At 38.3% G+C, this 13,537-nt stretch overlaps 1 protein-coding gene across 10 annotated transcripts in view; it reads right to left on the bottom strand.

The window, feature by feature from the left end:
• The window catches only part of DOCK10 (dedicator of cytokinesis 10), a 280,479-nt gene that overhangs the window by 159,141 nt on the left and 107,801 nt on the right, over positions 1-13,537 (bottom strand). For 2 of the 10 annotated variants that reach the window (XM_022567819.3, XM_022567821.3), the window contains exon 1: positions 12,079-12,316. The exons of the other annotated variants lie outside the window; for them this stretch is intronic. In XM_022567819.3, coding sequence (XP_022423527.2) covers positions 12,079-12,183 — 105 coding nt within the window. In that variant the 5' untranslated portion in view covers positions 12,184-12,316. Of the gene's footprint in view, positions 1-12,078; positions 12,317-13,537 lie in introns of those variants that run through there. 10 annotated transcript variants of the gene reach the window in all.

Genomic DNA, 13,537 nt, shown 5'->3' with positions numbered 1-13,537 from the left:
AATTATTTTCATAATTATAATTCAAAAGCAAATGGATGTAGAAATGACACTGAAGATCTAAGCATTTGAAGTATGTAACACTGAAAAAAGTCAAATGACTAAATGATCAACCTAGACATCTCCCCAGAATCTAAGAAATAACCTAGACCACGCAGCCTCGTTTTAGGGAAGTGTGATTATAGGTTTTCTATGTTGAGATGCAACAGAGAGTGTAACATGCACTCTAGAACCAGAATTCCTGGGCTCCTAGTCCTGGCATTGCCACTTACGGGCTATGGAACTTTGGGCATGTTAGAATCTCTGTGCCTTAGTTTCCCAATCTGTAAAATGGACGTTTTAGTAGGAGTTAGCTCATAGAACCGAATGAGGTAATATCTGTTATGCTCTTAGAACAACACTATACCCATAGTACTCATTACATAAGTGTTAAGTAGATAAAGGCTGTGAGTTTTAAATTTTCACTAGTCATGGATTTAAGGCACCTGTATTGTAAATTTAATGTGTACAGAGAGCAAATAATAGGTGCTCAATAAATATCTGTTGAGTAAATAAGTTTATATCCTTTCATCCAGGAACTCCTTTTCTGGGACTCTATTTTAAAGAAATAATCACACATATAATCCAAGAAGTATACAAGGATATCATTGCAATATTACCTTTGTAACAAGATGGAGAAAATACGTTCACTTTAATGCAAGAGGGCTAAGAAAGGCAGGCAGGCTGGTGGAGGCTATATCTAAAAGGTGAAGACACCAGAGTTGTTGTTCACAAAAAGTGATTTATATTTTCCAAGAATCGTATGTAGTGGAGAAAGGCTTAGTGCTTTAATGGGCTTTGGGAAGGATACTGAAAATAGGATAGGAGTTGGAAAAAAATCAGTGAAAAATTGTGTGGTACATGCTGTAATTCTCCTTGTAACTCTTCAAATATTCAGTAAAACATTTTGCATGTGATTGGCTTTTGTGGGGAAACGTGAGGAGGCTGGGGTCCATGATCAAGATGGCAAGTATTGCTGCAAAGGGAAAGAAGACAATGAAAGGAGGAAGGAAAGGAAGTCAAATGCATCCTGACAATGGTTCTAGATTCACACATATTATGACATTAGAATTGAGTCTAGAATAGCTAGATCTCTGAGGGGTAATAAAGCCTGAAGGACCAGCAGAGCTAAAAATGGGAAACAATAAATTATTAAAGGTAAAGAATGATTAGGAAATTATGGCACATCCATTCTAAGAAACAGTACATGCTCATTAAAACTGAGTTTTTAAAGTTTGCAATGACAAGCAAAATTGCTTATGTATTGTTAAGTGAAAGTGGGAATAAATACTGCACACTAAATAACCGCACAAAATTTTAAAAAATTAAAGAATTAGAAATCTGTATCCACGTATTATCAATTATATTTAGATGGGACTATGATGTTTAGGATTTTGTTATTTTGAATCTTAGGATTTTCCAAATCTTCTGTAATGAACATATATTTCTTTCATCATGGTGAAAAATGAACTTGGCCTTTCAAAACTCTCATGTCTCTGAAAACACTGGGGAGTTGCTTGGTTTTAAAATTGTTTACCGTTTGAAAATACACCAAAGAGGGAAAGTAGAAAAGCACATGAAAGTTCAACCACTAACAACTTCAAGTAATTAAAAAGAGAGAAATAAAACACTGGTGAAAAGAGACCAGGGAAAATAACTACAGATTATGTATGTGATTCTAGAAGCTAATGTCAGCAAGAAAGGGAAGAACAATTATCAATTTATTAACAAAAGTATTTTGAGCTCTGTAGGGAACCATAAACATTTGGTAAGTTACTTAAGTAGCTCTGTGCATTGGCCACTCTTGCAAAGGATTAAAAGTCAGAATCTCTAGTTCGAAGTCCCCCTGGGGACTTTACCTCCCAGCTAAGTAACTTGGACAGTCATTTAAACTGAGACTTAGAGAGACTGACTCAAATGAATCAAAGGGAAACTTCCTGCTTACAGCAGTGTTGTCATAAGGATCAAAGAGATGAAGTATGTGAGGGTGTTAAGTGAACCACCAAAAGCGAGGCAAATATAGATTTTTCTTTATTCGAAAACGATTGAAAATTACCACATATGTTTAACCCCAAATATATCCCAACACCAAGTCAAACCAACCAACTAATCAAACTGGTGATACTAAATTCTTCATGTACCAGAAACTGTCCTATGTGCTTTTATGTTTGTTATCTAAATTTCCTTAAAAAGCAAACAAACAAATAAACCTTGATAATCAGTGATTCTACTGGAAGCAAAAGAGGTAAAAGCATAAGGAAAAGCACTGAAATTTAGGAAAGGGCAGCATCTCCTCTGTGTGTCTCCTGAATCAAGTCAGGCCGCTCTATGACCGGTAGGAAGAAGGAGGGCAACCTAATTATGTATATCAGCAAATGAAAGTGACTTTGAAATTCTGCCTTTTATTTTCCTTGAGAAACCAACCTAGAAAATATTTTCTTGTATTTATATTTTCAGATCAAAAGAAAAGGATTAAATTTAGGATTAGTTTAGTATTAAACTCATTAGCTTTGCCAAGATAAATACCTAGACAACAAAGTTTTATCAAAAGATATTTAGAATTTCTTTCTGTAGCTCAAACCTACACACATGCAAGTCAAGTTTGTGAGCAACAGGGAGTTAATAGGATCGCTAAGGACTAAAATCAGGAAAAGGGTTTGATGGGATGAGAAATGGAGAACAATCTCTATAGCAAACCCCTTGTGTTTGGGGCCACATGTCTGTGCTGTAAATGTTAAGTGTAATTAGGAAGCCAAGCACTGGTTACTCACCGTTAGGGTTACTCTAGTTAGTCTGATCTGAACCACTTGCTTGGTTCTGCTTTTCAAAAAAATCTGATCTTTTCAAGAAACAGTATTATGCAAAGAGTTTTTTCCCCTACCTTTGAGATGTTTCGTATTTCTTCTGTGACATGCAGTGTCTACTGTGATGCTAGTCTAGACTTCCTCTATTTTCCTCAACCACCCCTGTCGCTTTCAGATATCTGAATCTTGATTCTAATTTTAGTATTTATAACAGAATTAAGTTTATATCTGAATGCCTTCATCAGCTGACAATATTATTCATCTGGGCTAATGACCCAGAAAAACAAATAAAAATAGGTATGTACTTCAGGACCAGTACAGAAGGCTCTACTAGGGCATGACATGCCAACTACTTAAACATTCTCTTCACATCTTGACCTACAGACAAATAGGGAACAGTGAGGATCCACACGGTCTTTAGACAGACCCTAAAAAAAAATACCAATCTCGACATCTCCAAACAAATTAGAAACAACACAGCTGTTAATTAATTTCAGTGTTATCAAGATGGCTGATTACATTTCTTAAAGAAAATAAGAGATCTAAATGACACATGGACTCTTTAGATCTTAAGTTCATCCAGGGCCCTTTGGCCTTAGTGCAACTGGAATGGAGCCAACTTCCACACTACCTGTGTTTAAAACAAACAAGAAATTTGCGACAACCCCACACAGCTGGATCCACAGCCACAGCTGTCAGCCTGTGGTCGTGTGACAGATTTAATTCAGCCTTTCATCAAAGGGAGTTCCACTGGACAACTTCTCAAATGTTTGAGCTTCAGAAAGCAAGACGAGCTTTTCTTACCAAAAAGGAAATGATTAAGTAAGGAATAAGCCATCTTATGCTGACCCTTTAACCTTCTCTCTGTCTTCAACCACACAGTTTCATGAGAAGGGATAAACACCAGTTAAGTCAAAGTTAAGAGCTGTGCAGCTGGGCAAACTCAGATTAAGCTGAATTTGGAAACAGTTCCCTTGGTAACAAAAACGGACACAGATCTCAGAAGAAATCAGCCAAAAGTAACTCTTTAAATGTCCTAGTCCGTTTCAGTGATATAAAGCAGGTTAAACTTGGTAAATTACAAAGTTGTTTGCAAATATGAAGGACGATTAGTCATCATATTCAACACAAACATTATAGTTAGAAAAACCAGGATATTCTATTTTATTAACCCTTAATTTCATTAGGAAAATTAAGGACCCGAAGAGATTTATAGGATGTAATAAGGTATAGTTTCAAACTGAATTTAAATCTTTTCTGCCTTATTTTCTTTTTTAAGGCAATTTAACAACATATATCTCTTAGGAGCATGTCAAAATTCACTCATTTTTGCTCAGAAAATGAAAAAAGAAAAGTGCCTCCTTCTTTGCCTAACACTGGTACTTGTAAAGAAGTAGGAAAGAAGATCTAAATCAAATTAAATTACATGGCTCATTTAGTTTTCTAGAAACACTTGAAAGATAATAAATATCATTAAAAATACATCACAACCCAATTACAAGTCCGCCTGACACCAGGGAAATTAACGCCTTTGAGCCAGCTGCCAGGATTTTTAGATTAATTTATATAAAAGTCTGTGATGAAAGCTGCCACCAGCTTAAACTCTGATACTATTTTAGTACTTTAACAGGCACACAAATGAGTCAAATGTGAGAGGTATGTATGTGTGTGTGTACATAAACACATACATGTCACAAATACATGAATGTAAATAGTCCTGTCAACAACATGAATTGTATATGTTCAATAAACCTTCCCATAATGATTGGTCAGCTCATTCTTTTATTTCCTTTCTTAACCTTTGGCTACTTGGAACTGAATATGAATAGTGGACATTTGTTGTTTTTTGACCTAAGTAACATCCATCCTGCTTTCTTTTAGTACTAGCATGTTAATTTCCTTCTGAGGGGGTACTTCTTTCTCCTTCCCTGTAAAAAGCAGTGTTGGTGGGTCTGATAATTTAAAAAGTCCTGTTTTTCCGTGATCAAGGGCATGTGACCCCAGCCCATTCAACACTTCCCGCCAGGACTCTGAATCTTGAAGGAGAGATGCCAAAATCCCACATGACCATCCATTAGTTCCAAACACCAAGACCATCCCTGTTTCCCACTGCCCCGAGCTGCTCTAAGTCCATTCTTGTTCTTTGCCCAGCCTGTCTCTCCATTCTTCCTTCTGTTCCCTTCTCTGGATATGTTTGTTTACCAGGGAAGCTTTCTTCTGCTTGCATCTAGAAGAATCTAAAATGATATAATACAAGGAGCAGCGCCTACAATAAGGGACTATTATTTCCTCAACTTACCTTTGTTTGGATTTGAATCATCTTAAAGGAGAACCTCTCCTGTAGCCAATGACTCCTTGAAGTACAGGACGTAGGTTTAGTAAACTCATGTGTTACTAATGAATTCCAACATCATCCTACTCTATAAAAAATACATAAGGTATCATACACCCTGAGAGTGGGGGACAAATACCTTCTTGGTTTTCCAAGGTGATAAACTCAGTGAAGCCTTCATCTCTAATTTTCCACTAAGCCTAATCCATTCTAATCATCCCTCTCTGATGTCACCAGAGCAACTGGGGCCAAAAAGTAAGTTTATGTCCACATTTGCTTTCAGTGCTGATGTTGTCACAAACTATAATTTTGTCTCTATAGGAGGTGCCAGGTTGCATTGGAAGTTGTGTTAGAGATGACTGACCAGGTGTCTCTAAGCCATTGCTGGCCCTGTATCACCTTCCTTCATTCTGTCATTTTCATCTTAAGAGAAAACATTTGCTATATTTGTTGTATTAAAACCAATTCACGTATTTTTACTTGTAGAAATAACATAGTCACACCAAACAATTTAATACTAATAGTAACTTTAGACACTACCATTTTTTCTCATTTACCCCATATATGCTAATGATAGCTTGTATTTTCCTACTACTATTATCATGATCAAATGGCAAGGCCTATAGTAAGTATTTAACACCTTCTCTCATTGAATACTCATATCAAGCCTAGAAGAGGTCATCATTGCTTTATTTTACAAATGCAGAAACTTGGAATCTGAGGGCCTGCTCAACAACTTGATGGAACAACTGATATTTCAATCGAGCTCAGGATAAAGCCTTTGGTCCCCTCCACTACACTCTACCAGCAAAGGTCTTAGCTTTGCAGGAATAAGAATCAGAAATGCTTTTTTTTTTTTTCCTATTGGGAAGATTCTACAATAGAGCTGTAGCTTGGGTACTATTCCTGCTCCCTTGGTCAGTTTCCACAATGAGGGAAATTAGAAGGCTGGGGGCTGGTGGGAGGTCACCGGGCACCTCAGGGGAGGAAGTCGTAGGGACAGAGGACTAAGAAACATTTCTAAAATGGTACGGAAGATGAAGAAAAGGAGATGAAAAGGTATATTAAGGAATCATATAAGGAATGTGTGATTTTATGATTTATAATAAGAAATATAAAGTTGGTCTTCATTCTCCTTTATGGCACTGAGCTCCTAAAACCCTTGGAATTTCCTAAGAGCATGATGAAGGTGTTTTCTGTTATGTTAATGAATGACTTTGGACAGGGTGGGGGTGGGAGGTTGGTTTCCATGAGAACCAACCACGTGATTAGAGAGCTGGCCCTTTCTGTCCCACCTCCCTGACCTCTGGGGAGATCAAGTGGGGTTTGAGGTTGAATCAGTGTTTAAGAGCCAATGACTTAATCAACGATGCCTGTGAAATGAAGCCTTTATAAAAACCCAAAAGGATGGTGTTTGGAGAGCTTCTGGGTTGGTGAACACCTGGAGACTGGGGGAGACTGGTGCCTTTCCCCATACCTTGCCCTATGCATCTCTTCCATCTGGCTGTTCCTGAGTTATATCCTTTTATAGTAAATCAGTGATCTAGTAAGTAAACTGTTTCTCTGAGTTCTGTGAGCTGCTCTAGCAAATTAGTCGAACCAGAGAGGGGATCATGGGAACCTGTGATTTATAGCCAGTGGATCAGAAGTACAGATAACAACTTGGACTTGCACCTGGTGTCTGAAGTCAGAGCGGGTGGCTGGAACTTCCAATCTATAGCCCGTTGGTCAGAAGCACAGGTGATAACCTAGACTTGTGGTTGGCATCTGACATGGGATGGGGGGTAGCCTCGTAGGACTGAGCTTAACCTGTGAGATCTGACATGACCTCCAGGTAGGCGGTGTTAGAACCGATTTAAATTTAGGACACCCAGCTGGTGCTACATAGAATTTCTTGGTGTGGGGAAAAACCTCCACACATTTGGTGACCAGAGGCGTCAGAAATGAAGTGTTTTGTATGAGGAGTAAAGGAGACACATAAGAAAGAGAAGACAGGTGGAAAACTGAAGTTTTCCAACTGAGAATGCTAGATAACGTTTGTGTCAAAAACCACAGTGGAACCTGCCACCAATTGAGGGACTGTCTGCATTAGGAAAGTTTTGTACTGCTGTCATCTGGGAAATAAAAGACGGGGGGATCATGGTGTTATTTCCTGTCCACTGTGCCCCCTCCCCACCCCGCTCTGACAAATGGTCCACCTCCTGCTCAGATAGTTGTAAAGAACATTGTCATGGAGCTAAGCTCTGCCCAGTTTGGCTTGGCAGTTCTCCTCCACCTTGTCTCTCTCTGGATTTAACTCTGCTTCCTCTCCTAGCACTCAGTCTCGAGGAAAGTAAGATCATTCTTGGTTCAATTGCAGGTACTAATCCGAAGTCCATTTTGAAAGCGTCTTCTCTGCAGCTACGCAGCATCTGAGCTAGCTGTTCCCTATTGCTTCAGCCACAGGCAGACTCCTCAGATCCAGTTTCAACTTACACTTCTCCATTTCTGTGGTCTGGACTGAATTCAGATCCCCTGTTTACTCCTGTTTCTTTGCTTCCTTCCACCTTGTCCATTTATAGCATTCATCCCTGCTTTACGTTGTATTCCAACCCTGATTCCATCTCATTTCATTATTTCCTGGAACCATCATCCTGGTTCCTGGGACCCCATCCTGTGCTTCCTTTCAGCTAACTGGTTCATTGTAAAGTAACCTAAATAGGTAACTGTGAATGTTTGTATAAAACAGTATCAGTAAGTAAGGAAGCACAGATGACCAGGGAGAAGCTATCCACATTAACATGGAAGAGTAAAGATAAAAAACAGACTTGAAAGACAACAGCACAAGACATTTAATAAAATGACATATGTAGGAGATATAAATATTTCAGATTACATCCTCCATCTATAGTTTTCTACAATTTTCTATTTTCTATTAAAGTGCTAACAGTCTATGACTAAAGAGGAGGAGGGATTTTCATTTGTAGACAAAGTCTTCTAAACACTTTGAAATCCTGCAGATTAATTATCCACGAGCCAGTAACAACTTAAAAATAACAACTCACATTTACTTAAATAAATTTTGCATTTTTTTCTGATAGTACAGATGACTGATATCATAACTCAATTCAATAGTATATTTAATCTTTCTAAATGAGGATATGCAACTTAGGAAGGAAACTGTCTTTTTATTAACCTCCACCCTATGCGCCAGAGATCATACTGAACGATTGGATAAAAAAAGAAAAATAAAAATAGAAAGACAGTTAAAGAGAAAACCTTCAACTACGGAACACCATACACACTTCAAAAATTAAGGGAAGTAGTTCTACTTGATGATCTAACAAGTAAGTTCCTCAAACTTTTCTTATAATGCAGTTGCACTGTCTCGTATTGTATGTTGTCTGTGATAAGTGGATTAAAACATGGAAAGGGATTTCTTAGACAAGACACCTGAAAACTGGATCAATAAGGGAAGCTTCCGAAACAATAAAAAATTCCAACAGAGTTAAATAAACAGCACTTGAAGAAAACCAAATAAACAGAATTGTCAGTCTGGGTCATGAGAGTATAAAGTTTGGGCTGTATACCACTTAGGAAGTCACAGGCTTCCGGTTAAGTATTCTAGACTACTCTGATACTAAACCATTTCTAAATTTGTCTTAGAGCAAGAAATGGTTTGTTGAATTCAAAATCCACACAATCATTATAAAAACACAATCTGTGGTAATTATTTGCAGCAATCATTATTTCTTCTTTCACCACAATATATAAGTATATCCAAAAATTCAAAAGAAATCGTTGTTTTATTCTGTGACCTAACTGTGAGCCTTATCTTCATTTTCGGGCATTTTGACACTTGAATTGCTTCTTCCTTATCACCTATCCAGGCATCTCAGAAGCAGTTCTAGAGATGTTGGTTTAGCTTTTAAAAAGCTTAGATGAATGCGCTGTGGAAAGTCCAATCTGGTTCTGAATGGGCTTCAGCTAAGCTGGGCTTTGGTGGGAGCCAGGGTGGGAAATGGCATTTCTAAGGCAAACCTCACTGACACACAGAGTGATCTGGGACCCCCGTGAGCACTCAGCTTGATGCAATTCAGAATTTTGTCTACTGAGTGGCTCTGTCATTGAAAAAGGGTCCCGGGAGGAAGGAGTCACCTATAGCCCAGTGGCTTCAATGCTGCAGTCACTGAAAAGACAATCTCACTCCACAATTATACCCCACTTCCTCTGCCCTTGGAAATGGAGACATTTTACTTGGTTTTATTAATACTCCATAACACTTGCAACTCATAACTTTTTACAACGTTCAAATCATGTTCAGAACCCACATGATCGAAATGAATTCCAGTAAACAATCTTAAGACAGGGCAGGTATTGTTAGGAACATTTTACGGAAGGGGCAGCTGAGGCTCAGAGCGATTTAAGTAACCTGCCCAAGGTCACATGGACCGTGGGCGAGACAGTCAGAATTACCCCCTAGCCCTCTAATTACATGTTTCACTTTCTTGGAGTCTCTTTTTTTTTTTTTCTAAAATGAAAGCCCGGGATAATACCTAAGGATGGATTGAGCAATCCCCTACTCAACAGAAGAGACAACCTGTGAAAGAAGATATGCCTATCTTAGGAGGACCAAAGGCAGGCAACGGAGGCAGGGAGTCCCAGTGCCTTCTACAGAAGAAAGCGAATTGCTGTATGAATGATCTTAATTAAGTGTGAATGCACAGCTACTGAATGCTGTGGGAAAACACTCCATCCTTACTGGCTGCTTTCCCCATAGTTCTCAGTAGCAATACCTTCAAATGCAATTAAGATAATTCATGGAGTGATTAGCTTCATTATATGGAGACACACCAGGGACTGTCCTAATGCCAAATCCTGTGTGTGGGCTCTGTAAGATAGACTCGTTCTTCTCCTGTGTGTTATCTCTTTTAGTGGACACAAAAAGAAGTAAACCTTATGGTGACATAACCCTTGGAACTTCTAAATTCCACTGAGAGAAAGGCAGCTAGGAAATTAACGTTTTTTGGACTGGTCTGAAGGTTAACATATCTCAAACCAAACAAGTTTTCAAACACTTATCCTCTTTAACGGGCTGATGGTAAACAACCTATGAGGCTTTTATGGGGCTGGTAGAGAAGTCACAACTGAGCATCCTGTGGGGCCAGTGGGGACCAAGAGGTTAGGTTCTGAGCTCTGCATATTCCCATTATGAAACACTGAGTGGAAAGACCCGGGCACATCCCACGGGAACAAGGTCAAGGGGGTCAATTACCCATGTTTCCCAGTGGGAGACACGTACTACTAAGATCCTGTGGTAGAAATAGCAAGGCATCAAGCCTATGTACCAGACCTCCAGTAAATTCTACTCCCATTAAATTACCACCAGACAGATTGTAAGTATAAAGACAACCACTATTACTTGAGACGGAGTATTCCGTACCTGATTTTGGCCTATCAGAGACTGAGTGGCTATTCATTAATTTGATTATTCATATTTATTCAATGACTATTCATAAACAATCACTATATTATCAAATGTATATATTTTTTAAGCTGTTCTGTTTCTAGATTAAAGGTGTTTATATAAACAAAAAGATTATTTACCTCTAGAGCAGTAGCTCTCCACCTGGAATATCACCCTCCCTGCCCAAGGTGACATTTGGCAATGTTTGGAGACATTTTTGCTTGTCAAAATGGGGCAGAGCTTTCCACCAGCATCTAGTGGTTAAAGCCCAGGATGTCACTAAATATTGTACAATGCACAGGACATCCCCAAACAACAAAGAACTCTCCAACCCAAAATGACAGTATGCTGAGCTGAAGAACCCCTGCCTTGAAGAAAAGCAAGCAAAACTTGAACCACCTGGTAAAATAAACATTCCTGTAAAAAGAAATACCCAATCATGTTGTTGTAGCCATTTATCATATAAAGTGGGCCACATTACATGTGAATCACTGAAGCTCTAGCCATCCACCCTGATACTCAGCTACCCATAGTTCTTACAGATAGAGATCTGGAATTCTGTAATAAGTACACGTTTCCAGGTTTCTTATTTTAAGAATGCTAAAGCAGAAACATTTTTAAACAATAGACAAAACCAAATCTTTTTACCTTTAAAACTTACCAATTTTTCCTCTCTTCCTTGGCTCATTTAATTAAATACTTATTTACATTTCCCTTCCTATTTTGGGTTGCTCTTTCTAAGAACTTTAAAACAAATCATGAGTGGTACATGATAAAAATAGAGCAGTAATACTTTTTTAAAAACATGTAGGGACTTCCCTGGTGGCCCAGGGGTTAAGAATCTGCCTGCCAATGCAGGGGACACAGGTTCGAGCCCTAGTCCAGGAAGATCCCACATGCCGTGGAGCAACTAAGCCCGTGTGCCACAACTACTGAAGCCCAGGCACCTAGAGCCCGTGCTCCGCAACAAGAGAAGCCACTGCAATGAGAAGCCCGTGCACCACAACGAAGATCCAACACAGCCAAAAATAAATAAATAAAATAAATTAAAAAAAAAAACAAAAAACACAACTGTATACAAGTCATCAATTGGGGTCTTAATTGAGGCAATGGTAGGCTTTTCTTTAAAAAAGAGAATATTCTAGTAGTATTTTAACGATTTAAATCCTGTATCAACATGTTTTAAAATAATGATGGAAGTAATTCCAATATTCCAAATAAGTCAGTAATGTTTTAGCTACTTCCAACCTCTTCCAATATGTATTAAACAAATGATGGAAGTAATTAAAAAATAATGATGTAAGTAAAAAAGGATATTTATGAACTGGGTTGAATATTCTGTTCCATCTAATAAGACTTTGCCCATAGCCTAGGTTAGCATACCACTCCAGAGCTAATCTTTTTTTTTTTTTTTAAAGTATTAAGAAAAGATGGAAAGCAAACAACATTCAGATACCTACAGAACTAAATCTGTGGATTTCTTCTTGATTTTTTCTCCTCATTGTTCGTCTCTTCTTCCAAAATTCACTGGGATCCCGTTTAAAAACCTTTCCTCGGAAGCTCATTGTATTGTTATTTGAGTGGCAAGATATTTAAAAATATCAATTTCTTTAAGCCTCTTCCTTCTGAAGCTTCACCAGGCCGAACAAATTTTTCTTCTCCGGTAAAAAGGGAAATGCTCATGCTACATTAACATAACTGAATAGAAAGGAAAAGAAAACCGACAAATTACTGCTTCCTGTGAGTGAGTAACTACCAGCTGTTCAGAAGCGCTTTTGTGCATTTATTCTCCCTAATCACCTGCTTTAAAGCAGGATGAAAAACACAAAATGACTTTGGATGTTTAAGAGAATTGCTCACAGCTAAATAAACCATAGGATGTAAACTCACCCTTGGAACCAAGTCAAGACTGAATCAAAGAGCTAATTTACGGTAGGCTGCCATGTCTGTCAGTGTAACAGCCATCCAGATTTTAGCACTGTGGCTAGATCCCCAAGGTGAACTGCAATAATCACTTGGTCATGTATGCGTAGATTACATTAACAGTCTTTCCAGGGAGGTGCCCAAGAGCATCACTTAGGCACAAGGGGAAAATATTAGAATTCTATTTATATTAGTCATCTAGATAGAGAAACTGTGCTTTACTAATATTTAACATAACACATTGACATGGACACCTTCATTCTCTACGTCAAACGGTTACATATAGTCAATATAGTCAAATAGTTAATTCCCTAATCTTTAGATCTTTACTCCCTTTCTCTGGGGCAATTTAAAAGTGCACCTCTCCCCTCAAACCCACCCCAGTGCTACTTCCTGTTTTCTTTTCCCCCATGACACTTACTAGCATGTGACACTACTATGCATTTTCCTTATTTTACTTATGGACTGTCATCCTCCACTAGAGAGTGGGAATTTTTTTGCTTCATTCACTGTGTCTTCAGTGGTCAAAACCATGCCTGGCTTCCAGAAGATTCTCAGTATATATGTATATAATTGTTTAATAAAAGAATAAATGAAGGACATAAATATTGTGCTTAACAATGAACCTTGTCCCCTATGTATATTGTGTTTTGAAATATTAGCTACTGGCAAGGACTATATAATTTATAAATACACACAGAAGATGGGAGTGCAGCCAACTTTTTTCTACAAAGTGCATGAGATAGGAAATATTTGGAGGCCACAGGACTAGGAAATAATTGATTAGATTAAACATTAGAAAGCTGGGTTCTAAAAAACGATTGTTGTGGGAGACGTTCATTCAGTTTCTTCAAGAGTTTGTTTCTTCATCTGCAGGGGGGACCCCCACAACGGAGGTGTCCATCGGTGTGATGTAGGTGCTAAAGGAACCATTGCTTGTCTAGGAAGCACTCTGGGGTTTAAAAGATGGTTGAAGGAATATTTCCATTGAGGACT

The sequence above is a fragment of the Delphinapterus leucas genome, chromosome 8 (genome assembly GCF_059928025.1).
Source record: "Delphinapterus leucas isolate spDelLeu-1000000601 "Yukka" chromosome 8, BTC_Dleu_Yukka2, whole genome shotgun sequence".
NCBI lineage: Eukaryota > Metazoa > Chordata > Mammalia > Artiodactyla > Monodontidae > Delphinapterus > Delphinapterus leucas.
This window is presented reverse-complemented; position numbering and strand designations above follow the sequence as displayed.